This window comes from Artemia franciscana, chromosome 5, assembly GCF_032884065.1.
Source record: "Artemia franciscana chromosome 5, ASM3288406v1, whole genome shotgun sequence".
In the NCBI taxonomy this organism is placed as follows: Eukaryota; Metazoa; Arthropoda; class Branchiopoda; order Anostraca; family Artemiidae; genus Artemia; species Artemia franciscana.
Window position 1 is genome coordinate 45,796,427 of NC_088867.1, and position 26,510 is coordinate 45,822,936.

At 35.0% G+C, this 26,510-nt stretch overlaps 1 protein-coding gene across 1 annotated transcript in view; it reads right to left on the reverse strand.

Moving 5' to 3' along the window:
* Positions 1–6,632: 6,632 nt before the first annotated feature.
* LOC136027486 (E3 ubiquitin-protein ligase RBBP6-like) overlaps positions 6,633–26,510 on the reverse strand; it is a 45,131-nt gene continuing 25,253 nt past the window's right edge. The window contains exons 4-7 of the mRNA XM_065704797.1: positions 22,331–22,620; positions 12,229–17,011; positions 8,851–8,905; positions 6,633–6,903 (exon numbers count right to left, since the gene is read on the reverse strand). Of these exons, the coding sequence (XP_065560869.1) occupies positions 6,798–6,903; positions 8,851–8,905; positions 12,229–17,011; positions 22,331–22,620 (5,234 nt within the window). The 3' untranslated portion in view covers positions 6,633–6,797. The remainder of the gene's footprint in view (positions 6,904–8,850; positions 8,906–12,228; positions 17,012–22,330; positions 22,621–26,510) is intronic.

The following is a 26,510-nucleotide window of genomic DNA, read 5'->3' on the forward strand; positions in this document are numbered from 1 at the left end:
GTTTTTTTTATAATAATGCTAGAAAATCTCGCGCCCTTTTCATTGAATTTCTCTTCCCCCATGACAAATTCCTCCAAGGAAAGATCCTCCCACATAGCCAACAGATGAAGATGGACTTCATAACCCCCAAGTATGGAACACTGAAAATGTTACAAAAGAATACCTTGCAGTCCTAATTTTGTCCAAAGTCATTTTGAATCTGCTTCTTGTCATCTATGATTTAGTTTGTCACAATTTTTCGTCAGCATTTTATGTCAACTTGCATTACAAGGTTCCATGTTATTTTTGTAAATTGTAAATACTTCTTTATTTGCAAACCTTCAATGCACTGAACAAGCGCCGAAGAGGATTAAAATACAAAATTCAGTGCTTATTTTCTGTAGGCTGATTCTCTATTAGCGAGTCTATACAGGTTTCATTAAATTATATTTCAATTTCAATCCTCCTTTTTGATGCTCTTATAGTATATGTACAAGGAGATTGAGTGTAAGGAGGCAGATAGTTGCCAGAAGACCGAAAAGATCCACATAGCCCAAAGATTCATTACATATCCAGGCCCTCATTACATTCAGAACTAGTAGCCTGTCTCTGTGGTTTGTCAGTTCAAACGATTGAAGCAGTAAAAAAAAAATATCACAAACTGGATGTTACAATAAAGCTTTTTATTCAAAGTCGATACCTGAAAATATGAAGCTTTCTTCAAGCTGAGTCTGTAAGGCGTCTTTACCCTTACGTCAGATGCTTATCCAAAACTGACGCAACAAGTCAGTTTAGTCTTCTTCCAAATTGTTGTTCACTTTTAAAAGTGAACAACTGTCGAAAGACGTGCAGGATGTATTTGACACTCTGCAGATTAACCTGCCGAATTAAAACCCCTGTCTTTTTCTTGGAATTACTCTGCTCGATATCAAAGCACGAAAAGCGGAACTGATTTTGGCAGCAAATGCCGTATGTCATTCGTCGATTATAACTATTGAACATCTATTCACCATTATCACGAGTGCTTTTCTTGGACCAGTTTCTGGGGCAACGAAATTGAAGGCTGATATTGGTGACAGCAGATGTTCCCTTATTCTGGACGAACGGACTGATGTCACCACCATGAAATTTATTTGTATTTGTGTCAGATGCTATAGACCCAAGATGAAGAAAGTTATTTGTTCTTCTTTGGGCATGGTCGAAGGACCTTCGACCACTTCTGGGATTTTACATCGAGAACTGAAAGACTTCTTAGCTTCATGTGGAATTCCCCTAAAAAATCTGATAGGTATCGGGACAGACGGGGCAAACAACATGTGAGGTGGGAACCATTCGCTGTTTATATTATTACGAGATGACGGGTTGCCTCAACTCAAACTCTTCAATAGTATATGTCACTCCCTACATTTCTGTGCTTCCGAGGTTGTTGGAGAGCTTCCAAGCAATTTGAAGCTCATGCTCGCAGAGACTTACAAGTGGTTTAACATTAGTCCGCTACACCACTGGCGTTGTATTAACTAAAGTTCATTCATAGGCTTAGCACTTGTGAAGCTTGAGTGGTAGTGATACTGTGACTCGTGTAAATGATTTAATAACTATATATTTAATTATTATTATAGCTTATTTTTATTATGAATCGATGGTTTAAAACGGTTTATTTAGAAACGAGACATGATAATCGAGATGATAGAAAAGGGAAAAAGCGAAAATCTAACAGCGACTATCTTCAATTGGGTTTTTGTTTTGGTAGGGATGAGTTGGAACCTAAGCCGCTTTGTGTTATACGCGACGAGGTTCTTGCCAACAGCAGCATAAAACCATCACTTCTTCCTAGAAATATTGAAACAAAACATCCGGCACACGAACATAAACCTTCTGAATATTTCAAAAGAAAATTAGCAGATCTAAAAAAAAAATGTAGCTTTTCATTTTTCTTGACTTCAAACAAAGCTAGTAAAATGGCCTTTGAAGTATCGTTTCGAGTAAGATATAGAATTGAAAGATTTGTACAAGGGCATACAATAGCAGAAATTGCATTGGACCATGTGCGAAACACGTCGCCAAATGTATGCTTTGGAAAAAGACAGCAAAGAAAATGAGCTAGTTCCCTTATCAAACAACACGGTGTTGGATATGACTTATGACTTGGCTAATTATGTGGAGAATGAACTTTTAAAAAGAAAAAAAAATGAATTATTTTACAATTCTACATCTTTACGTTGTATTACAACTATTACGTTGGATGTTATTACGTTGTATTTTACAATTTTACGTTGGATGAGATCAGTTCCACAGTCTACGTTCATGTTAGATATCTTTTTACGAATATTCTTCCACAAGATGTGCTATTTGCATAACCTTTGAAAGCCTACACAAATGGAAAAGGAATTTTTAAATGATCAATGGGTGTTGTGAAAAGAATGGGATAGCCTGGTCTTACTATGTCTGTGTGTGTTAACAGCAAAGTTTTAAGGTTTAGCGACACGGCTGAAGAAGATCAATGAAAAAATTCATTTGAATCGTTATTGTATTTATAGACAAACTTCAGCATGTAAGCGTATTCCTCCAGAGTTATCTACTACTTTAAATGATGCTGCGAAAATCATGAACTTTATAAAATCTTGTCCTATAAATTGCCGTCTATTCCGTACACTTTGTGAGGATTTTGAAAGTTTCCCAGTTGCTTTACTGCTTCACATTGAAGTTGGATGGCTTTCCTGAGGTCGTTTTGTCACGTTTCTTTGAAGGGATGTCTGAAGTTCGAGCATTTTTATTGATCATCCATTTCATTTGTCTTCTTATATATCCGATGTTCATTGGCTGCAAAAGCATGAATATTTAGCTGACATTTTTTTTGTGAACTTAAGGAATGAATTATGTTTTTACATGGCGAAGACATGATAGAATTGAAGCTATGTTGAAAAAGATCTAGTTTCTGAATCAATGCCTGCAAATGAATGAGTATGGGTACATCAATCTCAAACAACTGGATACGCAATTCGTTTCAAGGAAATGAGTTCAAAAGCCTCTATAAGTTCAGAAACCTATCTAAATATACTGGAAAAAAAAACTCGTAAAGTTATGTTGCGACAGTTTTCAAGAAGCAATTTGATTGCATGCCCTGATTGCATAGCCAACTGCAAGTTCAATATAATTGAAGCCTGTTCACCTCAAATTTATACCACACTCATCTGAAAGCCTTTTTATTTGTTTGTTGTTGCCCAGTGTCCAGACAGTTTGCTATTTGGAATTGACTATTAATCACACTATTTGGTGCTGTCCAGATTGTTGAGTCACGATAGATGGATAGATAGACAGATTTATTTTCTATGTAACAGTAAAATAATTACACATCAATCTACAAATTTCCGCCAAGGCTCCATGTCCTGATCTGTCTATCTTTCTATCTATCACTTCTTGAATGTGGTCAGGATAACAGACAAATACCTTTCTGCCTACTTTGATAGGTGATGACAAGCCCACATTTTTGTTCTTCCCTATTAAATCCAGACAAATTTCGTTGACCCCCATTTACGAATCATAACCCCTACTTCTTTTGTCACACAAGCGTAGAGCCCCGTAGGATCTTCCTTGGAGCCCTGTGGATCTACCTGGACCACTTTGGGAATCACTGGTTTAACACAACCAGCCTGGTTGTGTTAAATATACTATACTAGTAGATATTACTATCTACTAGTAATAATAGTAGACTAGTATATATACTAGTATATATATAATACTAGTAATAATATAATATACTAGTAGATGTCAACGACTTTATTCTAACTTATTTCTTACACTCGGAATATTTATTCGATCTAGTTAATTTGCTCTTCTGCAGATGAAATTAACAATTAAAATGACGCCAGATTTCACACGAGGGTTACCACCCGATGAAAAAAAACATTAGATTTTAATTGATTTTTTGGTGCATTTAAGTGATTTGCTTTAATAATCTGGTGATTAATGTGCTGATTTGGTGATTTTTTTTCGGTCGACAATATTAAAATTCACAAGAAATAGTGATGAATTACTAGGATTGGCAACCCTGTTTTACACTAGTCTAAAGTTTGTATGGAACAGCTCGCAGTTTAGGGAGTTAGGGAGCGGTTTAGGAGAAAACCAAGTTATTCAGGATGTAATCAAACCTTGCAAACATTTCATTTTCTTTCGTTAGGACGCAGAAGTATTGATGTTGGATATTTTTTTCCTTTTTTGAAAACCTGAAAGACACTGAGTGAAAAACTGCATCCGCCCTCCTAGGTCATCTGGTAAAACTAAAACTATGTGTAAAAATTGAGGCAGCAACACCGATTTCTCTATATGTATTTAGTTTTAGGCAATTCCAACAGGTATGTTTTGTTCTGGCCTCATTCAAATGTAGTTTCTGACCGTATTTCAAAATAGTGTGCTGTAGGAAAAATGTGGTTCTATCCCGCTTTCTATTGCTATTAAATACATAAAAAAACATTTTTTTTTGAAAGTTAGGAACAACATTAAAACAAAGAAATTAAGGCGAAGGGGCTGCCCTCTCCTCAATACCCCGCTCTTCACGCTAATTTTAAGTACTTTTAAAAGGGGTGGTTCTCATTCTAATTACACAGACCTTCTGTTTCAGCAATCTTTCTTAAAGAACTGGGACAAAAGGTCGGACATCAGCGTAATGAGCAGGTAATAATTTCTGTTTGTTTTAATGTTGCTCCTTGTTTTCAGTAGCAAAAACTAGTTTTTCTTTATTTCTGATTATTTTTAAATAATAACAGGAAACCCACTCCCCATGTAGAAAATTTCTCCCCACGGAAACTCCTCCCACTTAAAATTATTCTCCTGGGAAATCACCCAAGGAGAATTCCATCCTCGCTGTGAATTCCCCCCCCCCAGAAAATTTCTTGCTTACGATTCCTCCTGAAAAATAATCTTTAGCATATTTTTTTTTTTTTATTTCTGAGAGATTTTCAGGTCATGGGAGAATCCCCCTTGTACGGACAGTATTTCCCAGAACTCCTCCCCCCACCAGTGGAGGATTCTCCTGCGGAAAATTTCCTCGTAGAGACTTTCTCTTGGTGATCATTCCCAATGCATAACTTTTCCCTTGGGAAATCCTCCCACGTAAAATCCCCCAGAGAATTCTAACTTTACTGACCATTTCCCCCGGCAATTCCTTCAGAAGATATCCACATGTAAAATGTGGTCGTTAAAGAGAAAGAAAAAAAAATGAATTTCGCATAAGAATGGCGGAAAATTCCCCCATGTGAAATTTACCCTTGAAGTTCAACCCTGGAAACTTCCATCCCAATAGGAAATTTTCCCCGTAGAACATCCATCTTCAGAAAACGCCTCTCCTACAAAATGTCGGTGCACTTCCCATCACAAATACTACATGTAAATAATGCAAAATTTTCATAGCTTGAGGCCCTTCCTCCCAGGGCTCTAGAGAGTCATGTCATCCTCAAAGAAATAGTTATTAAATCTTTCGACAATGTTGAATAAATGGCTATCTCAAAATTTTGATCGAACGACTTGCACGAAAAAAGGGGCGTGAGAGGAGGCCGCAATAATCTGGTCACTTAGAAAGAGCACAAGAACACTAGATTTCCGGTCAAATGCGCCTTCTCTCGACCTTCTAGGATCGCTGGTTCGATATGATCAGCCATGGAGAAAACAAACAATAAAAACAAAAAACCAATTAACACAGATCCGTGGACTTTCTTCTGAAAAAAAAATACAAAATTCCACATTTTTATTATATAGGAGCTTGAAACCTCTACAGAAGGGTTCATTGATATGCTGAATTCGATGGTGTAATTTTCATTAAGATCATTTGATGTTTCGAAGGTCTTTTTCCCCCTTTTTTCAGAAATTAGGCAAATTTTCTCAGGCTCGTAACCATTGATGGGTAACAATACAGTTGATGAATATACATATTTTAAACAAGCATAAAAACTCGATTCTTTTGATGTGTCTATTGTTATCAAGACTCTGTTGTCGGTTACTATTGAGCCACATCGCTCCCTACTTAAGAGTTCGTTACTATGAACTGTTTGATATTGAGAGAAAGGTTGAGATTGGGAATGAGCGATGACACATTGCCAAAGATCATCTTTTTCGGCCATCCATCCATGGCCAAACCAATAAAAATGGGGTGGGAAAGTCCCCAAAATCGGGCGGTTTGGACAACACAGATAACACAAAGGGTGCTCCAGAGTTTGACTCCAGGAGTGGGGGTAAAGATGCAGAATTTCTCTTAGGGGCGAAGTTTTTTTTGTGGACAGAGGTCTGGCCACATGTGGAATTTGGGAATCGAATGTAATATGTAATATGGCAGTTCTACAATCCATGTGGAAATTTGGTCCTCTTTTGGGAGAGAAGAGCAAGAAGCTAGCCGCTCCATTACCTCTCTTACGTGGGTATCATTGGATGACATTATTCATTCCAGTTCTAACCTGCTACCAAAACTATTTACAATTAATTCTGGTCCTTTCTTGTTTTACCAAATTAAACATTATTTTTGAACACTTTTAAATTTTGTTTAATATATATATATATATATATATATATATATATATATATATATATATATATATATATATATATATATATATATATATATATATATATATAAACTTACATACCAACATACCAAACAATGCCAATTTAACAATTGTTTTACCAATTTATTTCGTACACAGGAGACATAATAAAAGCTTAAAAGGAGCTCTCCATACGGTCAAACCAAACAAATTTAAAATTACATTTGATTTTCTATATTAACTAGAAAAAAACAAAATTTCGAAAAACAATGGCTGTATACATTAGGATCACACTTTATTATTTTCAGTCAAGGATGGCAAAGATCTTCTCGACGACTTTGAAGTACCAATCCGTGGCTTGTACAAATCCAATGTGTCATACCGTTGGTTATTCCTAAAATGAAATGAAAAATAAATTAACATTATTACGAGGCTTTCGTTATAATTTTAGACTTCCTACAAACCATTGGGCTTGAACCTCAACTTACTCTAATATTGGGTTTTAATTTTATTCAAAACGCTTTTTTTTTACTTCACAGTATTCATTACACTGCTTTTCCATTTATTTGCGATGCGACAGAACTCAATACACAATTATAGGGCTTTTCTAGCGACATGTAAAGCGATGATACAGGAAAAACTGCACTAAAAATTGTACCAAGAAGAGAAGGTGGGACATTTCCGGCCAATCTTAGGGGAAATCCCCCATTTTGTGTGCAGGTATAAGTATTATTGAAATATATATGTATATATACCTTATTTTAATAAAAGGCTATGGCAAGTCCTGGGGAAAACTAAACTCGTTTTGGAAATCAACAATAAACAACTCTAAAATTTAAAAACATTAGCAAATTAGTTACAAAAAGGTGAAATGAAATAAGAAGATAAATTATTGGGATACAGTCAAAAATAATCGAAATATTTGAATAAATAACGTCCAAAAATATCTTGGACAAAATGAGCTATACAAATTTAATGAATAATATAAAACTACTGGATTACAAAAAAAAAAAAAAACAGTTAAATGAGAGAGAAAAAGTCCCTTTTGTAAGAGAAACAAATGTGCCATCTTTCCAAAACAAAAATCGGTCGGGTGAAACAATATATGAAACATAAACAATAAATGAAACTATTTTATTCCGATTCCATGGGTAACTTTCGCACTCATTCTGTTTTTGGCCGTCCATGTTTTACGAATTTAAAAGACTTGCCAAGAGCACACATCCTTCTCCATGGGGACAACCCATTTATTGATCGCACGTGAACACTCTTAGAAGGGATCAATGGATCAATGGATTTATGGTAGAAGCGATTATTATATTCGTAAAGAAAATAAAAAAAAGGTATCGAGTGGTATGTTCACTTTATTGGTAAGTCAGTTATATGAACTGTCATAATTTTTCAAAAATTCGTCATTTTTAAGAGCTCAAAAAGTGCTTAAATTTGAATTTACAGTAGAAGCGATTATTATATTCGTAAAGAATGTAATATGCGCTAGAAGAGAGCAGGTTGCAATCAAAATTCTAAGAAAAAACACATAGATTATCTGCCATCTAGAGTCACTTTTCAAAATTAAAGTAGTATATAAGAAAACTAGGCATAAGAATAGAGCTAAACGAAAGATCTTAAGATCTTAAACAGAGATCTTGACAGATCTTGACAGAGATCTTAAAGATCTCTGTCACTTCCAAGCGACATGTGGTTTGCTAGCCTTTATTTTTTTTTGAACTAAAATAATCTTTTGAAAAAACTTCTACAATACAAGTACTTCTTTGATGTCACTATTGCCAGACAATTATCATGGACTAAATACTGAGTTCAGGTATACAAGATCAATAAATTAAAAAACAAACTAGTCTTCGAAATTTTGTTTGTTAGTGAAACTTTATTTTATAATTTTGAACCATCGTAACCGTGTATTTTTCAATAAAAGTGTATTTGCATAATACACTGACAAGCCGTTGAAATTAGCGAAATGTAAATAGTTAATAACATTGACGAAACTGCTAAAACTATTACTGGATCGCGTATTTTCTTATATGCCTCAAGTATTCGAGCCGTCCAAGCCGAGTGGTTAGCGCTCTAGACTTGAAATCCTGAGGACAGGGGTTCGAGTCCTGGTGTCGCTGGTTATTTGGTTTGGAACGGGGATCAATGATGTGACTCTGTAAGCCCAGCCAGAGTCAACCCAGCTCTAAATGGGTACCTCAAGAAATCTGGGAGAAAAAAATGGGAAGTGTAGGATGATGTGCCCCCAACCACGCTACCTGCGTTACACTGACCATTGGTCAGCATGCGGAAAAACGTTTTAAGTATTCAAATCATAAACAGACAGACTTACTCAATAGACACCTTGTGCTTCTTCTGACTCGGCTGTTCATTAGACATTGTTCTTTCTATAAAATAAAAAAGGGCATAAGAGGAACATCATATTTATGAAGAATAAACATTTTGTAGCCATAATTTAGTCTGTAAATTATAGTCCTAAACTCATCAAACAGGCAAGGCGACAAGGTTTTCACTATACGCAGTATCACTTTTTAGTTTTTCATTTATATATATATATATATATATATATATATATATATATATATATATATATATATATATATATATATATATATATATATATATATATATATATATATATATATATATATGTATATATATATTTATATATATATATATATATACTAGCTGTTGGGGTGGCGCTTCGCGCCACCCCAACACCTAGTTGATGGAGCGCTTCGCGCCCCCCAAGCCCCCCCACGCGCGATATTAAGTCGTTACGCGCCATATTAGTTAGGCGCCATTGTAGTTTTGTCCCTGTGTCCAACCTGTGAATATAGATATATATATATATATATATATATATATATATATATATATATATATATATATATATATATATATATATATATATATATATATATTTTTAACTACGTAAAACTTGCGAATATACAACATTCTTGGTTGTCCCATTGTCTGTGCATATAAATAGATTGTCAGGTTTACCGTTCTTTAACATGCAACACATAATTGTCCATGGGAAAAACAATCTGCATTCAGATCTATACCTCATTATTCTAATGATTGCCCTTGAGCTTTGTTGATGGTGATTGCTAATCGAACATTCCCTGTGTCCCCGTCGTCATTTATATGTTGTGCCCCCCGGCGTCCTCGTTGTTGTTGTTTCCCTGTGTCCCGGTCGTCATTTGTGTCCCGGTGTCCCAGTCTGTAATTTCTCTTTGAGTGTTGCGGTCGTCATTTATATTCCCTGTGTCCCGGTCGTCATTTTTGTCCCGGTCGTCATTTGTGTTCCGGTACACATAATGAAATTTCGCGTAACGTTGCGCATTACGTGCGCTATGAAACGTACGATAGCTGTCAGTGCACGATTCAGGCGACTCTGAAATGGATAACTAGGAAATTGTGGTCTGCCATGGCATGAGCAAATGTTTTCAAGGTGAAATTGGTCAATAGCTGTGACAAAATCCCAGTATAGTAGGCATAATACCTCCACATTGTAAATATAATTTAGAATTTAGCATAGCCTAATCCTTCTTTTGAATAATCCCACCTCCTCTCAGTGTGCCAAAATCTTTAAATTCAAAAATTATTCACTATATTCATTTATCCCTTGCTTCTAAGAATATACAAATGAAAAATCTTCACCTTATCTATTAACGGTTTTCAAAACCTAGGGGGGGGATTTATCGGTTTTTCATGTTTTTTTTTTTTTTACTGAAAATACTAAAAAGGGGATTCTCAACAGCAAAAAAAGATAATTTTCACAATCTAAGAGAGGAGAAAAAATCTAGGGGGTTGTTTGCCCAACCCTTGGTATGAGTAAACAATTCCAAGGTTAAAGTGTTGATAGTGTGATGCTATCCAGATGTAGTAAGTTCTGTACTTTCACGTTTTAAAATATTATGTAAAAAGTTTGTTAATATAATTTTTCTTCTTTTTTTAACAATACTCCCTTTCCTTTTAGTAAACCTCCTCCCCACTCAGTGTACCAGCATCTTTAAATTCCAGAACTAACAACTATAGATATTTACCACCACTGCAACAAAACAAACAAACTTAAAATTGTTACCTTGAATCTTAAAGTCAGAGTGGTTAAAAACAAAACAGACTTAATTTAGGTGTATTCTACAATCAACTACCATCATCAAAAAACTTTCGAACCGTTTTTAATGGTGCCCTTCCATGATAAGGCACCCCATCCACCTTGGAACCGAAATTACAATGGACTCAACAAAAAGACTGCTCACCATAGCTGTTCAAAGGTGAGGTTAGGGGGGGGGGCAACCGGGGCAGCTACCTCTGGCGCCGTGGCTGGAGGGTTGCCAACTTCGATCAAATTTTTTCACTATGATCTGTGCTTTTGCTTACATTTGAGTAAGGAGGCGATGTAGTAATTTTTCCCAGGCAACAGCAACCCCAGAAACGGCTTTGCTGTTCAGTTCTTTGTTTGTCATAGACTTCTTTCCTCCCAAATACTATAAACTTACTCCAACGAAAAACCTTGTCTTTACATCATTTTACACAAAAACACACTTAACAATTAAGCAAGGTTTTTCATTTCCATTTTAAATATTACATTATTTTAACACAACCCTTTCTAACTACCCTATAATATAATTTTTAGTAGCATCTAGTAATAATCTCTGAATTTACATGGTATATTTCAATTAGACATTTTACAGTAAATTATTTTTATGGCATTAAAAAACGGACGAAATAAACGGTAAATATAGGAATTTGTAAGGAAAATTGCAATATTTTAGCAACCCAAGCCCAAAGTCCTTACCCTACTTTTTTGTGCAATGTCTACGTCCTGATTCAAAATTAGAAGTAAATTCAAGTTTGACTTAGTTTTAAACTTGCAAGGGTTACTGTCAAGCAAAATTTTAACCGATACAGAAACTGCAGACGAGACAAATCTGAAGACGCGACAGACTGCAGACTAGACAGAAACTTCACACGGCAAATTGATAGGGCAATCCTGCCCTGTGATAGGGCAAAACCAAGGAAATTTGAAAAAAAAAAACATTTAAACTTAAGATTCGAGTTATAGATCATAAATGGAACATTACGATAAAGAAAATAAGTAAAGGTGAGTGTTTTTGTTGATCTTCTCATGTTTTACAGAAGAAAAGAAACTATACAAAAAATAAAAAGAAAAAAAATATATAAAAATAAAAATAAAAACAAAAATATAAAAAGTGTAATTTTGGAGAACCCAAAATTACACTTTCTTTCGTGATAGTAAAACTGAGCTGGAAACAAATCCAACAGATGTAAAAAGAGTTCGAAAATATAAAATGTAAAAATAAATAAAAGAAAATTATTCACATAAGAGGCAATTAAAAATGTGTATTCATAATTAGTTTTAATCCGCGTTTTTCTACATTTTGGTGAACAAAGACGAGCTCTTTCGTCGGTATGAGGAAATTTTTACTCTGGAAATCAGCACAAGCCAGTATTTTCTTAGATAGAGGATCAAGACGCAGAAACCTCAATAAATCGTTCTTTACTTCTATTTCTAACAAGTTCCACAAAACGTTTCTTTAAGTTTTGATAAAGGGAACAATTCCTTCCTTTATAACGCTATAGTCTCCCCCCCCCATTCCAACCCCAATAGGGTAAGATCTTTGTGTACATATGGTTCAGCCCACGAACTACATTTTTATATTTATAATAAAAAAAAAACCTTTTCGTGTTGTACTTTTGCTATCTGCCTTCTTTTCACTGATTTTAAAATTCGTCATTTTTCTATCCGTATCCGAATCAGGGGGTGTTTCTTCCCTTATGGATTCATCTGTTTGAGGTGGTGTCATATTCTCTTCTTCACTAGATTCAACAACTTTACTTGAACGACTTTCTTTACTTTTTCTTCCCCGTTTTCCAACACTGGAATGTTCCTTCTCTGTATAATTCGAATAAACATTCGATTTATTTGCAGAAGCCTTCTTTGCACCTTCGAAATTTCCTTCCTTATCCGCTTTAACTTTGTTATCTATAAGCTCATCTCGGTCTCGTTTCAAAGAAGATTCGCTAGTTGCAGCCCTACTGCTTAAAGGACTGGGCTGGAAAGGGGTGTAATCCTTATGGCCAAAACTAGGGGGACTTGATGATGATGAGACGGGGGAGCACATACGAGGCTTGGGAATTAAGACTGTTGGCTTCTTTGACCCCGGGGAAGGTGGATTTTTTCCCGCCAAAGTACTATCTAAACTGTTGCAGGTTTGCAGTTTTGGCGAAAGGTCAAAATTTTCCTTAGCTCTTGGGGTTTTAGCAATAAGCTCTGTTTTTTGCTTACTTTTTTTCATATGGGGTTCATAGTCATCGTCTTCTTTGGAGAAAACAACAGGATGTAAACGCTCTTCGCCGGCTTCCCTATAGCTTTTAGGGACCATTAAGAAGTCATCCCCGTATTTAGTACTTAATTTCCTTATCCTTTTCCCCTCAACGGTATTCATCACAGGAGGAGAACTCATTTCCTCGCTCTTCACGGGTTTAGATTCTTGTGCTTTCTTTGTATATTTTTCTTTATTCCGTGACAACTTTTCATCTTTATGTTTTAGGTCATTTCTTGATGAACGTTGAGAGACGTTCTCCACTTTTATTAAAGAATTTCCGTAGTTCTTTGTATTACTAGCGCCCTCATCTTTAATGCTTGGTTTCGAGTTAGAGCTGAGAGATGACTTTTGTTTTTTAGAACTCAGAGAGCCGCCATTTTCTTCTTTTATAAGTGTGTTCCGGACACTAATATCTGGAGTATTTTTTCTGGATTTTGGTGAAGGGCTTTCGTCCTTTATAGGCTGACTTTTTGTCATTTTCTTGCCGCTCAACACATTGCTACCTTGTTTTTCAAGACCATTCTCTGGTTTTATTGCTTCAGTTTTTGAGTTTTCCAAGATTTTAGCAACACATCCTTTATCATCAGTTTCCACATCTGAGCAAGCAGAGAGTTTTCGCTTTTTCACTCTACGAGATTCAACTTTATCTTCTTCTTCCTCGGTTTTAAAACTATTCTGTTGGGGAGTTACTGCAGCACTCCTTCTATGACTTAATGGAACAGCACTAATGAGCTCGCTGTCATTAACATCATACTTTGTAGGTTGACTTTTAGGTGTGTCCCTAATACTTTTTCTATGGTCTTTTCTTGTAGGGGCGTTCTCAATTTCTTCTGATTTGATCTTCTTTTTGTTATTACAATTGCTGACACTGGCACCATCCTCCTTTTTATTAATTTTAAAATCACTTGAACCAGACAAATTGCCCCTTTCTACATATGAAGAGGATCGGCTATTGGGTGTATTCTTACTACTTCGTGTATCATCTTGTTTTTTAGGTGTATATTCTTCTTTTTCTGACTTGATCTTATTGGTATTTCTAACATTGCTTGTGTCATCTTTTTCATTTGTACGCGAATGGGAGACATTCCCCTTTTCTACAAATACAAACTCAGCCTTTTCTTGTTCATGCATCTTCCTGTCGATACTTTTACATGAGGTTTTTCTTAGAACTGGTGAGGGAGGACCAGCAATTTCATTGTCTACGTATTTACTATTGATTTTCCTATTTCGTTTGCCACTGATCTCCTTTTCCGTGTTTGTAACTTCTGTCTTGGTGTGTTTCATCAAATCAGAAGGATGTATGGCTTTTTGGACACCATTCACAGTCAAATCATAAGTCTTATTTCCTATCTGTATCACCATGTAGGATTTCTTTCCCCATGTACGATATTCGTCAAACTGATACAGATCTAAAGCAGGAATTACACTATCAGTATGTTTTTTATTTTCTTCTAATGATGACAAGATTTCGTCATCAGACTTGTTGATAAACAAGTCAAGGATTGTTTTTCTGCCAGGAGGTGGCCTCATTGCATTTTGAAGGAGTTGAGCATTACTCGGTATTTCCTCTTTCTTAGGTGTTACTCCTGGTTTCACAGATGTCTCTTCAGTACCATTTACTGCCTGCATTGTAAGATTTGTATTTCCATTCGATTTTTCAATCACATCAGAACGCCCCGTCGCATGTACCACTACTGTGCCCTCCTTTAAATCTTTATCAGTCAATGATTTTTCGGTCAATGGAGCACCGGCCACCATTTCAACATCTTCTCTTAATTTCTGAGGTTTGCTTAATACAGCCTGATCTTGTTTTGTTCTATCGTCCACATCACATTCCATAGTTTCAAGTATTTGAAGTGCCATTTCTATTTGATTTTCTAAAACTGAATTCTCTTTTACATTTTCTTCAGAATCACGACTATCAGCGAAGAATGCTTCTCTGTTTAGGACACCTAAACTCAAGGAAGCATCATTATTTTCACTTTTCTTTACAGCTTCTTTCTCCATGTCAGTTTTGATACCGTTTTCTTTGCTCAATTCTTTCATTTTCCTTCTTTCTCGCATAACTTTACGCATTTCTTCAAAACTACTAGCAGTTTTTCGCTTCAGTTTTTGCCCCTCATTAGATCCGCCTTTGTCAAGATTATCCTTTTTATCATTTAAAATTTTGTCACTTCGATTTTTATGCATTACAGTAGATTTCACAGTCTCATCGGGCACTTCTTTCTTTTTGTCTTTCTCAGGCTGTGCTCTTTCTTTTCGGTCTTTTTCATCTTTATGACGTCGACTTGACGATTTGCTAATGTGAGACTTCTTATCATGGGTTTTATCCTTCATTTTTTTATGTTCATCCGGAAGCGTTTTATTTTTAGCGTCTTTTGCGTTATTAGTTTTATTTTTTACAAGATCAACTCGCTTTCCTTTAATGTCGGTCTTTTTTATTTCTTGGTTTCGTACCATATCCGATGCTTCTACTTTTAAAAGCTCATTTTGGGCAATAGCATTATTTGACAAATCACCATTTTCTAAGCTGGTTTCAACACCAGACTTATCCTCAACATCTTGCGCAAGAGGAGATAATGACTCGAAATTCTTAGAAACCACAGTCAATTCTGGTTTTTTTCTTGGAAATTCTTCTGCCTCGACAGTAGATATTGAAGATCCCGAATCCTTAATAGCAGAAGTTACACCTGTTCTTTTATTTGGGACCATGTCCGTCTTAAGAGACGATACTGTAAGTTCAGAATCTTTCAAAACTGAAGCAATCTCTGATTTTTCCCTTGGGACTATATCTGTCTCAGATTGAGAATCTTTCAAAAGTGATGCAGCCTCTAGTTTTTCATTACAGACTTTATTTGTCTCAAGAACCGATATGGCAGAATCAGAATCTTTAGAAATTGAAGCCACTTCTGGGTTTTCAGTTAGGCCTATATCCGTCTCAAGAGTAGACGTTACCGCTTCAGTCTCTTTCGAAAAGGAAGCTACTTCTGATATGTCAGATACATGTAGCGTTTCAGCAGTTTCTTCAACTTTCAAGACTTCGCCTTCAACTATTTTCTCATTCCCAGCATCCATCTGGCGACCCTTAGTATCACCACCGCGATAATAATCTTTGCTTCTGCTTCCATAATAAGAGCTTCTTTGATAATTTCCTCGGCCATCATCTTTTCTATCATAGGAGCTTCGTCGAGAATATTCATTTCGATCACGATCATGTCCTCGGTCCCTGTCTCGGTCTCTGGACCGTCGCCTTCGATCTTCCTGAGATGAGCTTTCAGTTTCAGAGGTTGAACTGGTAGATGTGCTTCTGCCTCTTTCTTTCTTTTTCTTTTTATAGTTATCCGAAGAGCTACTAGATATTTCACCACTATCAGAATCTGCTATTTTTTCTTTTCTATCTTTTTTGTCATGTTTCCTTTTATCTTTATCACTTTCTATCTCTCCTTCGTCACTAGGACTTTTTACTAAGGCTTGTTCAGGGCTGTCACTGATATCACTTAGCATTGAATCTAGCCCTCCTTTTTCATGAGGTTTTGACGGAGGAAGAGGCGATGGCGAAGAACCGGCTAGACTGATGGATGATACAGAATCCGGAGATATAGTGCCCGTCTCTTTTATACCCATACGTTTCACAGATGCAGATACATTCATAACTCTAACTTCAATATCTGAGTCTTCAGTAGGTGATGAAACTTTAGATATTTCACTTGCTGGCGAAGTTCCATCTTTAACGATATCAATATCAGTCAAAGGAGAGGAGTCAACCGACTCAGTGGGTGGAAGAGCAGGCGGTTCAGGTAAAGCAGGCGTATTTTCTGGTAAAGGTGGTGTTGGTGGGGGAGGTTCTTGCGGCGGTTCCGGTGGAACTGCAATATCTTCAATTTTTGGCGGAGGGGGTGCAACTACGTCATTGTCAGACGGTGGCGGAGGAGGTGGCACCTCATCGGGAGGCCCTGGTAAAAAGCCAGGAGGTGGTGGTGGTGTAATTGACTCGTCAAGCAGCGGTGTGCGGACGCCGGGTGGTAGTGAAATATCGGAACTTATTTGAGAGAGTGCACTTCCAGGAGGGGCTTGCACTGCAGGAGATGACCCACATATGCCTCTCTCTTCCAACTGTGATGTTCGCGTTTCTTCCTGAAAATAAACAACAAAATATAAGAATGTTAGCATTTTGTACTGAATTTGAAGGAGAAAAAACCACAACTAAATAAGTTCCTTTATTCCTATGTTCCTAGGAAATCCAAATTTTCAGTGTTTAGGTACAAAGAAAAAACTAACTCAACATTTCATAAATAATCAAAGGATGAACAGAAACAGAGCAATGGGATTAGTATTTAACGGACTGAATATCTCCATCGAAGAGCTTTTCCCAAAAGAGACTCCATCGATAGTCATCAGGATCGAGTCTTCTATAGATTGTATGGCAATACAAAGTGCTCCACCTCGTTATATAGTATATATAATTGACAGTGTCGGTAAGGTAAGAGAAAATTCGTTTATAGGAACTCGTGTGTGTGTGTGTGTAATGCTGCAAAGGTATGTAACTACATTTCAAGCACAGCTCTCTCAGCTAACAGAGAGGAAGGTTAAAGATAAGAACGGATTGTCAATTCGTAATAAAACAGGTGTTGAAGAGAGATGGGCAGAACATTTGATAAACCAGGACTAAGTTGTAGGAAAATATATGAAAAGAAAAAAAATCGACAAATTGGAAGTGAGGGAATACTTATTTTACTACAACAGGTTCGAGATAGTACTAAAAGGATTAAAAACCTTAAGGCACCAGGAACTGACAGGTGTGGCAAAGCAGTTTTAAAAAAATATTGGCAGCAAAAATTAAGATCTGGGTGCAAACAAAAAGTAGGTTGCCACTGAAGAGGATAGAAGAGGCCATAAGAAATAATTTAAAGAAAATTGACACTACATGTCAGGGGGTAAAGAGGGAAGTTTTGAGGAGATTTGGGTGGAGGAGGAGCCGGCAGAGTTTAATAACCTCAGTCAACTTTGTGCTCCAGTGAGTTTTTGGTAGTAGTAGCAGTAGATACATAGCTAATTTCATCCAATGGAAGGCAGGGATTTTTTTTTCTTTGTAAATGAGCCTTTCTGAAGTTACAATTTTGGTGAATTATCCTGTTTTATCTTATAGCAGGGGTTCGAGTTGCAACTTTCACCTATCATTTTTGATAGGCGAACTCAGATTTTTTGCCGAGATTGCATAAATATTTTGATTCGATCCTCACAAAAGAGTAGACCATCATTTTTTTTAATGTCTATTCGTATGGAACGTTTTGCTACTAATGTATACATGATTTATGTACTAACAATTTTACTATGCATACTTGAAATTAACTACGAACACTTTCATTTATTTTAACCTAAGAAGATGCATATAATTTCCCTGCGTGGAGTTGTTAAGGGTAATATCCTGGATAAATTTTCACCAGGATTGAATTATCTAGACGATATTTCCATGGGGAGGATATTTATCCGTGGAGGTGGGGCCAAATTTCCTGATATTATTTAAAAAACGATCAGAAATTAAATTGAAAAAAAAGTGTGTATTTAAAAACCAGTCGTCAAATACACAAAAAAGAAAAAGAAAAAAAAAGAAAGAAAAGACAAAATATATAAATAAGCATAAATTGAACAAACCAAACAGTAGCATTTGACACTTTGAAATTATAACTTCCGTACCTCTAAAACATTAAAACGTACTTCTAAGCCTTCAAACTCAATAATTAGTTCACTAGAAGAGGTCTCCGAGATATCTGGGATTCCTGGTGCATTCCCCCCCCCCCCAAAAAAAAAAAAAAAACACTCAAATTCTCCGAACTTTGGCTATTACTCATAAAATGTTCCAGGTTATCCCCAATATGAGTATATGTTATGTTATTTGTTATGAATATATATTATGAGTATATGCTATGTGTATTAGGTCAGCTAAGATGTGTTTGTATTATGAGCAATTTTTTTTTTTCGTAGTTTTGCTGAGTGAAAATATTATTGTTGTACTTCTTTTTTTCGTTTTTTTTTATTTCTTTTTTTTTAGTCCTCTAGTTTTCATTTCAGTATTTAGAGGGTAAAATATATATATATATATATATATATATATATATATATATATATATATATATATATATATATATATATATATATATATATATATATATATATATATATATATATATATATATATATATATATATATATATATATATATATATATATATATATATATATATATATATATATATATATATATATATATATATATATATATATATATATATATATATATATATATATATATATATATATATATATATATATATATATATATATATATATATATATATATATATATATATATATATATATATATATATATATATATATATATATATATATATATATATATATATATATATATATATATATATATATATATATATATATATATATTTATATATATATATATATATATATATATATATATATATATATATATATATATATATATATATATATATATATATATATATATATATATATATATATATAAACAACATAAAAAGAACAAGTTTTTTCAACTGAAAGTAAGAAGCAACATTAAAACTAAAAACGAACAGAAATTGTTATGCATATGAAGGGGCTTGTGTTTTCGGAGTCGTTATTAAAGAACTGGGACAAGCCCCTTCATATGCATAACAATTTCGGAGTTTTAACCTTGTGTTTTCGGAGTCGTTATTAAAGAACTAGGACAAGGGTCGTTTAATTAGAACAATAAGAAATTTTTAATAGTGCTAAAGAACTTTAGTGTAAAGAGTGAGGTGTTGAGGGGGAGGCAATCCCCTTTTTATCCGCAATAATTTCTGTTCGTTTTTTGTCTTAATGTTGCTCCATACTTTCAGTTGAAAAAACTTGTTTTTTTTACTTAATCCTTTGAATATGCAGTCGTGTTTGGAAATCAACAGAATAGTAAAGTTTTGACTTTTACGAACAAACAATGTTGTCAAATTTGACTTATTAATTTTGTTTGTTTACTTTCAAGGTTCAACATGGCAACACTGACAAAAAATACACTACTATACTAATAATTTCATAATTTCGAAACGAATAAAAGAATTACTGTCAAATTTCTCTTATTACTTTTGTCTATTTACTTTCACGGTTCAACATGGCAACACTGACTAAAATGTGATGCTACGCAAATAATTTCATAACTTTGAAACAACTAAAAGAATTGTAGCTTTCAGGTAATAAACATATCTAAGACGTATCCAGCGGAGAAGAAATGACTTTATTCAGAAGTCCATGGTAGTTCAAGCTCGATGGGTTAAAATAGGGAGAATCGCACTTATCTATCACTATTTTTCGTATATTTCATATATAGTATATTTAGAAGATAATGGGGTTTATTTTTACCATCTACTGGGAAAGTATCCTCCCCCCCCCCCCCAAAAAAAAGAATCAAATAAAACTGAAACGTATAAGTCTAATACATTCTAAACTTTTAAAAATGCTATCTTCTGGAGAAAAACCCTACTCTGATTTTCTACCCAAAATTTCTTTGCATGTTTTTCCTGTCCCCGTGAATATCAGCACGGATCCGCCTTCTGCCAGTGAGACACGAGAAACAGCGAAGAAACTAAAAAGAGCGACGACAGCGACGATTATTACCGTCTGAGAAAACAGCGACGACTATTACCGCCGTGTATGATGATGGCAAATGTTGTACCTAGGCACCAGAGGGCCAAACTCGTTTCTTCCAGATTTTGTCAGAAGAACTACAGGGGTGTGATCTATCACCATTACTTGTTGTGATTATGATTGATTCCTGCGGAACACACAGACAGGAAGCGGAGATACATAGTCTCTCCCTGTGTGACCATCATTGTGGACTACCATACAACTGGTCGAAGAAAATATTTACATTTTACTTCCCTTTTCCCTTATCCCTTTTTCTCTTATGTTAGGCTATTGAGTGTTGAGAATATATCTCAATTCATTTTCATGCGACATTAGCTAAGTTCTGCAAAACTGTTAGTATTCAATATCCAAAATGTGATTACTTATTATTGAGTGACAACTCTAGTTTTCAGGAAGTTGCCCTATGAACAAGGCGCAAACAAATTCAAAACCTAAGGGCATACGATCTTCCCCTGGGATTATTTTTCGACAAAAAGGTCATTTTTGACCTTTGCATATAGGGTACATCCCAACATAGACACGTAAATTTAAGGGGCAGCATCGTGGAAACGTATAGAATATCAGAAAAAACTCGAACTAGATTTCGGCGAGTAATACTAAGCCGAAAATATGAACAAACAGAGAGAAAAAACTAAGATTTCAATATTAACTTGCAAGAATTGTTTCCTCAGCATAATTTAAATTTTTCTGCTGTAATATAAATTTACTCCTATAATTTATCATTATTATTTATTAATTTTTTTCTACATTTCTACATCAAATACTTTTTAGCACCTTCCCTTTATAACTTAAGAGCCTTTAGGGCAGATGACATTCCCTTGCGAAAATTTTTCAACGAGAAAGACAATTCTTAAACTTTTATACGGAGGATGAATCCCCCTCCCCCTGTTGACAAGTATAGTTAATTTTATAGAAAGTAACAGACAATACAGTACTTTGACACCGTATTCATAAAGTTTAGCCTAGTTGATCGGTTTTCTTCCGAGCAACTCAACAATAGGCATAACTTAAAAGAAATATGTTCTTTAAAGATGCTTTATCCAAGGCATAATTTGTATGATCATGTTGCGTTTTCAGTGTTTGTCCTTTTAATTTCATCTTCCGATAATGAATCTTATCGGTTTTTAATTTAAAAATGGGAGACCATCAGCAAAGATTTACTTTATCTACAGTATGAAATACATAATAAAGCATGATAAAATACCGAGTCCCCCAAGACTTTCTTTTAAGTCTTGGGTGAAACAAAACCGTCCATGATTTTTTAAGCAATTATTTTTTTTATGTATGATCTATTACAATTACAAACTACTAAATTATTGAGATCAAATCATCTCCCCTCCCCACATTGACAAGGTTAACGAAAATTTTGGGTTAGGGAAGAGCAAATTTTCTCCAGATCCTTGAAGGGTATATGCTACGGGTTTTCCTCTTTCATGCCATTCACCCGACATGTTTTGGTACTAATTAAGAACGGTAGAGAAACTTGTATTGGCCAAGACTGTGTAACAGATTCTAGATTCTTTTCGTAAAACCAATGAGGCGAAACCTATACTCTACGGATCTCAATAAAGTCCTTGGTCCTCTTATTAAGATTGCCTATGGTTTTTTAAGCTGATTTCATTAAGGTTTTTTATGCTGAATTCATTACTTTTGTTTATTAATAACATTCGTATCTAAATTCAATTTTACCTCAACTTGAGAATTCTGTACTTTTTGTGAATATAAATTTAAAGAAAAACACACCTGAACTATTTCAGCAGATCCTTTATTCATTTCGTTCATGTCAGGACTGCATGATATATCCATAGATGAAGCATCGCTTTCGCTGCGGCTTCGCCGTCGAACCCCTTCCATATGAAGTCGACGCAAATTGGGTGATGAGTTTACATTTTCTGGAGATATTCGCATTGGTGACGAGTCACTGCGAGGGCTAGGAAGGCCTGCGCCAATCGGTGAATAAGCTGGAGGTGTGGGACTAGAAGAGGAACTGTCACTTTCTAGTGCCATTTCATCACTGCCCACATCAAATTTTCCTGAAAATTTTCAGATTAAAATATAAAGTTGTGAAGCAGAGTCGTCAGGAACAATCTAAATTAACTTTAAGACAGAATTGGCAAACCATGGCGAATAAGAAACATGCAAATATGTATCCAAGACTTTGAGATAAAAATGAACGAAGAAAGGCCAATAATAATGAAGGAAAGGCAAGTAGGTCGGACCAATTTTGACAGTCAATCTATCAGCCTCATAAAATAAAAATAACAAGGAAAACGAAAAAAAAGGAAGAAAAAAGGAAAATACCCACAAAAAAAACCAAAAAAACGAAAATTAAAAACCCAAGATAACAGACATGTCCTTGGCCATTATATTAAGTCACCCAAAATTATCAGATTCCAAAATTTAACCAAAATAAAATAAAATATTTGGCTGATTCATTGCATTTTCAATTTTAAGATTAAAAACTAGTAAATTTAGTATGATCGAATTAAGCTTATTTGAATTTCGTGGAGAATTTATAATCAATTCATAATTTAAAAAAAATCTTCTAAAAATTGCCACCACCACCCCCCCCCCCCCCCTATGACCCATGATCACGTCCAATAGAACAAAAACCTCTGTCATACTCTATAGCACAAGGAAGAGCACCAGTGCTGGTTCTGGCCTCCCTTAGACCCGGGGAAAAATTTTATTAGCACAACCTCCCTTCTCTCACAAACTTTTCATTTATCAATAATATTACCTTCAATTTATAAATTAATCAATAATTTATTTCTTAATTTCTTTTATTTATTATTTAATTGTTTGATTATTATTAATTATTTTCATAATTACTATTTGATTTTTTTATTTTTTTTATTAATTAATTTCTTAAATACTTTCATTATTAACTGCACCCTCTACTAATTACAAAGCGACTAATGCCTTTTTGATTATTTGTTTGAAACTTTGCGCCCATACCGTTTCTGTGCCCAGGGGAAGTACCTCCTCTGTCCCTCCCTTCCCTGAAACCGCCTCAGTAAGAGCACTCAGGTTATGTCGTGATCAAAGTAAAAGCAGGCAAGTTCATGAGATCGACACATGAAGTGTTTGGGAGGACTGGAATAAGCAGTGCTAGACGTAAGATTTTAACGCCCAGGTCGGTAGACATAGAGATAGATGGTATCCTAGCCTAGGTAAATTTAGTGTAGGAAAGGAAAACAGAAATGGCTACAGACTGCTGCAATTTTATCAGTATAACAATCTAGTTATAGCCAATACAGTGTTTGGTCATAAAATAGCCCATCAGTTAACGTGGTATTCACGTGATGGCAAGACAGCAAATCTTATTAATTATGTCATTGTAAATCGAAAACTAGCTGGATCAATACAAGACGGTGTATAGGAGTGATGTTAGTAAAAGTAAAGATCACCATCTAGTAGTGTCTAGGGTTAATCTGAAGCTGAAACTTCGGAAGGGTAACTACATCCCGGGAAATTATGAGTGCTGTTATTGATGTTACAAGAAAGATCACCATCTAGTAGTGTCTAGGGTTAATTTAGAGATGAAATTTTGAAAGGGTAACTACCTCCCGGGAAGTTAAGAAGTTGGTAGACTCCAGGATGAGAATTTGACAGAAACTTTCCAGGAATAGTTGAATACTAAACTGGAGAGTTAAAAATTTGACAATGTAGATGGATGGAATAATTTTAGTAAGACAATTTGTGAAGTTGCTGATGGTAACTTAAGGAAGAAAATGAGGAACGCAGCTAGAAATATTAGTGAAAAAGCTGTAAGTTTAATAGAGAGGAGAAGGGGCTTGAACAGGAGCTATCTGAGTGATAGATCATATGAAAACAAGAGGAATGTGAAGAAAGAGGAGAAAGCATTAAAATGTGAAGTAAGAAGGTGTGAAGTGGAGGCCATGGATAAAACTGCCGAGGATATGGAAGATACAGCTAGACGGCATAACAGAAAAATATTGTACTGACTTGAGAGGAAGTAATCAATCCGGACTTGTCCCAGTTATAGATAGGAAAGGAGCCACAATTAGTGATAAGGAAAGAGTTAAATAGAGATGGGCAGAACATTTTCAGAATGTGCTAAACCGAGATAGAGTAGCAAGAAAACATATAGAGGAAAATGAAAAAGTTTGTGATACCTTGGATGTGAAGGAAGATTTGTTTTGTTAGTAAGAATGAGCGACAGTTCTAAAATGATTAAAAAATAATAAGGCCCCAGGTGCTGATACTGTAGTAAAGGATTTTCTTAAATATGGTGGCTTTGAGGTTAGAAATGAGTTACTGAAGATTATGTTTATTATTTTTTTAAAGGGGAACTACCTAGAGATTTTAGGAAGTTGTACAGGAATACGGTTCTATCCCGCTTTCTAGGGCTATAATAAGAGAAAAGTTGGGATGGCTAGGGCACGTTCTGCGGATGAAGAATGACAGATTGCCGAAAATTGTGCTTTTTGGCTAACTGTCAAGGGCTAATCGGAAAGCAAGTAGTCCGCGGTAGGGGTGGGAGGATGTTATAAAGAAAGGTTTAATGGAAATGGAAACCTCTTGGGAGGGTGTAAAGAGGAGGCTTTAAATAGATTGGGATGGGGGAGGAGCGTGCGTAGCTGTGTTGGCTTCAGCCGGCATGGTGCTGCGACGAGTGGTTTGTAGTAGTAGTATGTTCCAGAATATAGGAAGAATGTGTGGAGTAGAATATCCTATAAAATTTATTTCTGCATTGTTATTTAAATTAGTTACTTTTTCGTGTTTTGGGGGCTGAGTTATCAAAGCAGGGTAATATAAAGGTTAAAGAAAATAATTTGAAAATATAAACTCAGGGGCCACTTTGGAAGAGTTGTCATATGAACTTCTAACTTTGACTTTAATGAATATAAATACACAAATAAAACACAACTCCAGGGACTGATCAATAATACCTAGGGCCTAATTGTAGTCCCTGGAGAACGAGCATTCCACATTAATATATCACTGATTATTTACAAAACAACGAAGTGTTAAACTTTGGAACAGAAAGAATACTGAAAAAAGGCACTGTGCACTAGAAAAAAAAAGTATAAAAAAAGAATCCTCCAAAACATTATTCATTTGTACTAGTAGAAAGAACATGCTTTTTATAATTGCATCGAAATGACGGAACTGAAACATAATCTTTTATTTCCAGTGGAATGCTGTTCCATAATTTCACTCCAGCGTATTTTATAGAAAAAGCTGCTCTTTGTGTGTGACAAATATCTGAGATGAGAGAAAAATGTGTAGATGACGACATAGGATAAGTATGACAATGCGATGATAAATGAAAAAGGACAAGTTGTGTTAGTCCTGGGGGTGCTAAACTATTCAAGTATTTATGCATAAATATAGCACTTTGGAGCTGATAAATTTGTCTTACTGATAGTAACTGAAATTCGAGAAAAACTTTTTTAGTGTTAAGTTTATTAAAATAAACTGACTTTACAGCTCTATTTTGTAAGGTTTGAATTGTGTTTAAATTATAAAAGAAAGAATATATAACAGTTCAAAATAGGGATGAAACAATTTAATTGACAGTGAATCAAATATAAAATTTTAACCGAATATTTGGACACATATACAGTGTCTATCACCAGCAGTAAAATAGAGTTTTACTGCTGATGATAGACACTGTATATGTGTCCGAAATATTCAGTTAAAATTTTATATTTGTTTCACTCTCGATTAAAATGTTTCATCCCTATTTTGAACTGTTATATTTTCGTCATGGAAAGGCAGTGTGGTCTTCGAATTTATTAACAGAAAGAATTGGCCCAAACATAACAACTACACTGAATATAAGGATAAATAATAGTAGAATAAAGGGTTCGCAAAAGTTTTTTTTTTGGGGGGGGGCAACAGATTTTACCGGCTGGCTGGTCAAAGATCTGTGATCCTTCTTCTGTGAAAAACC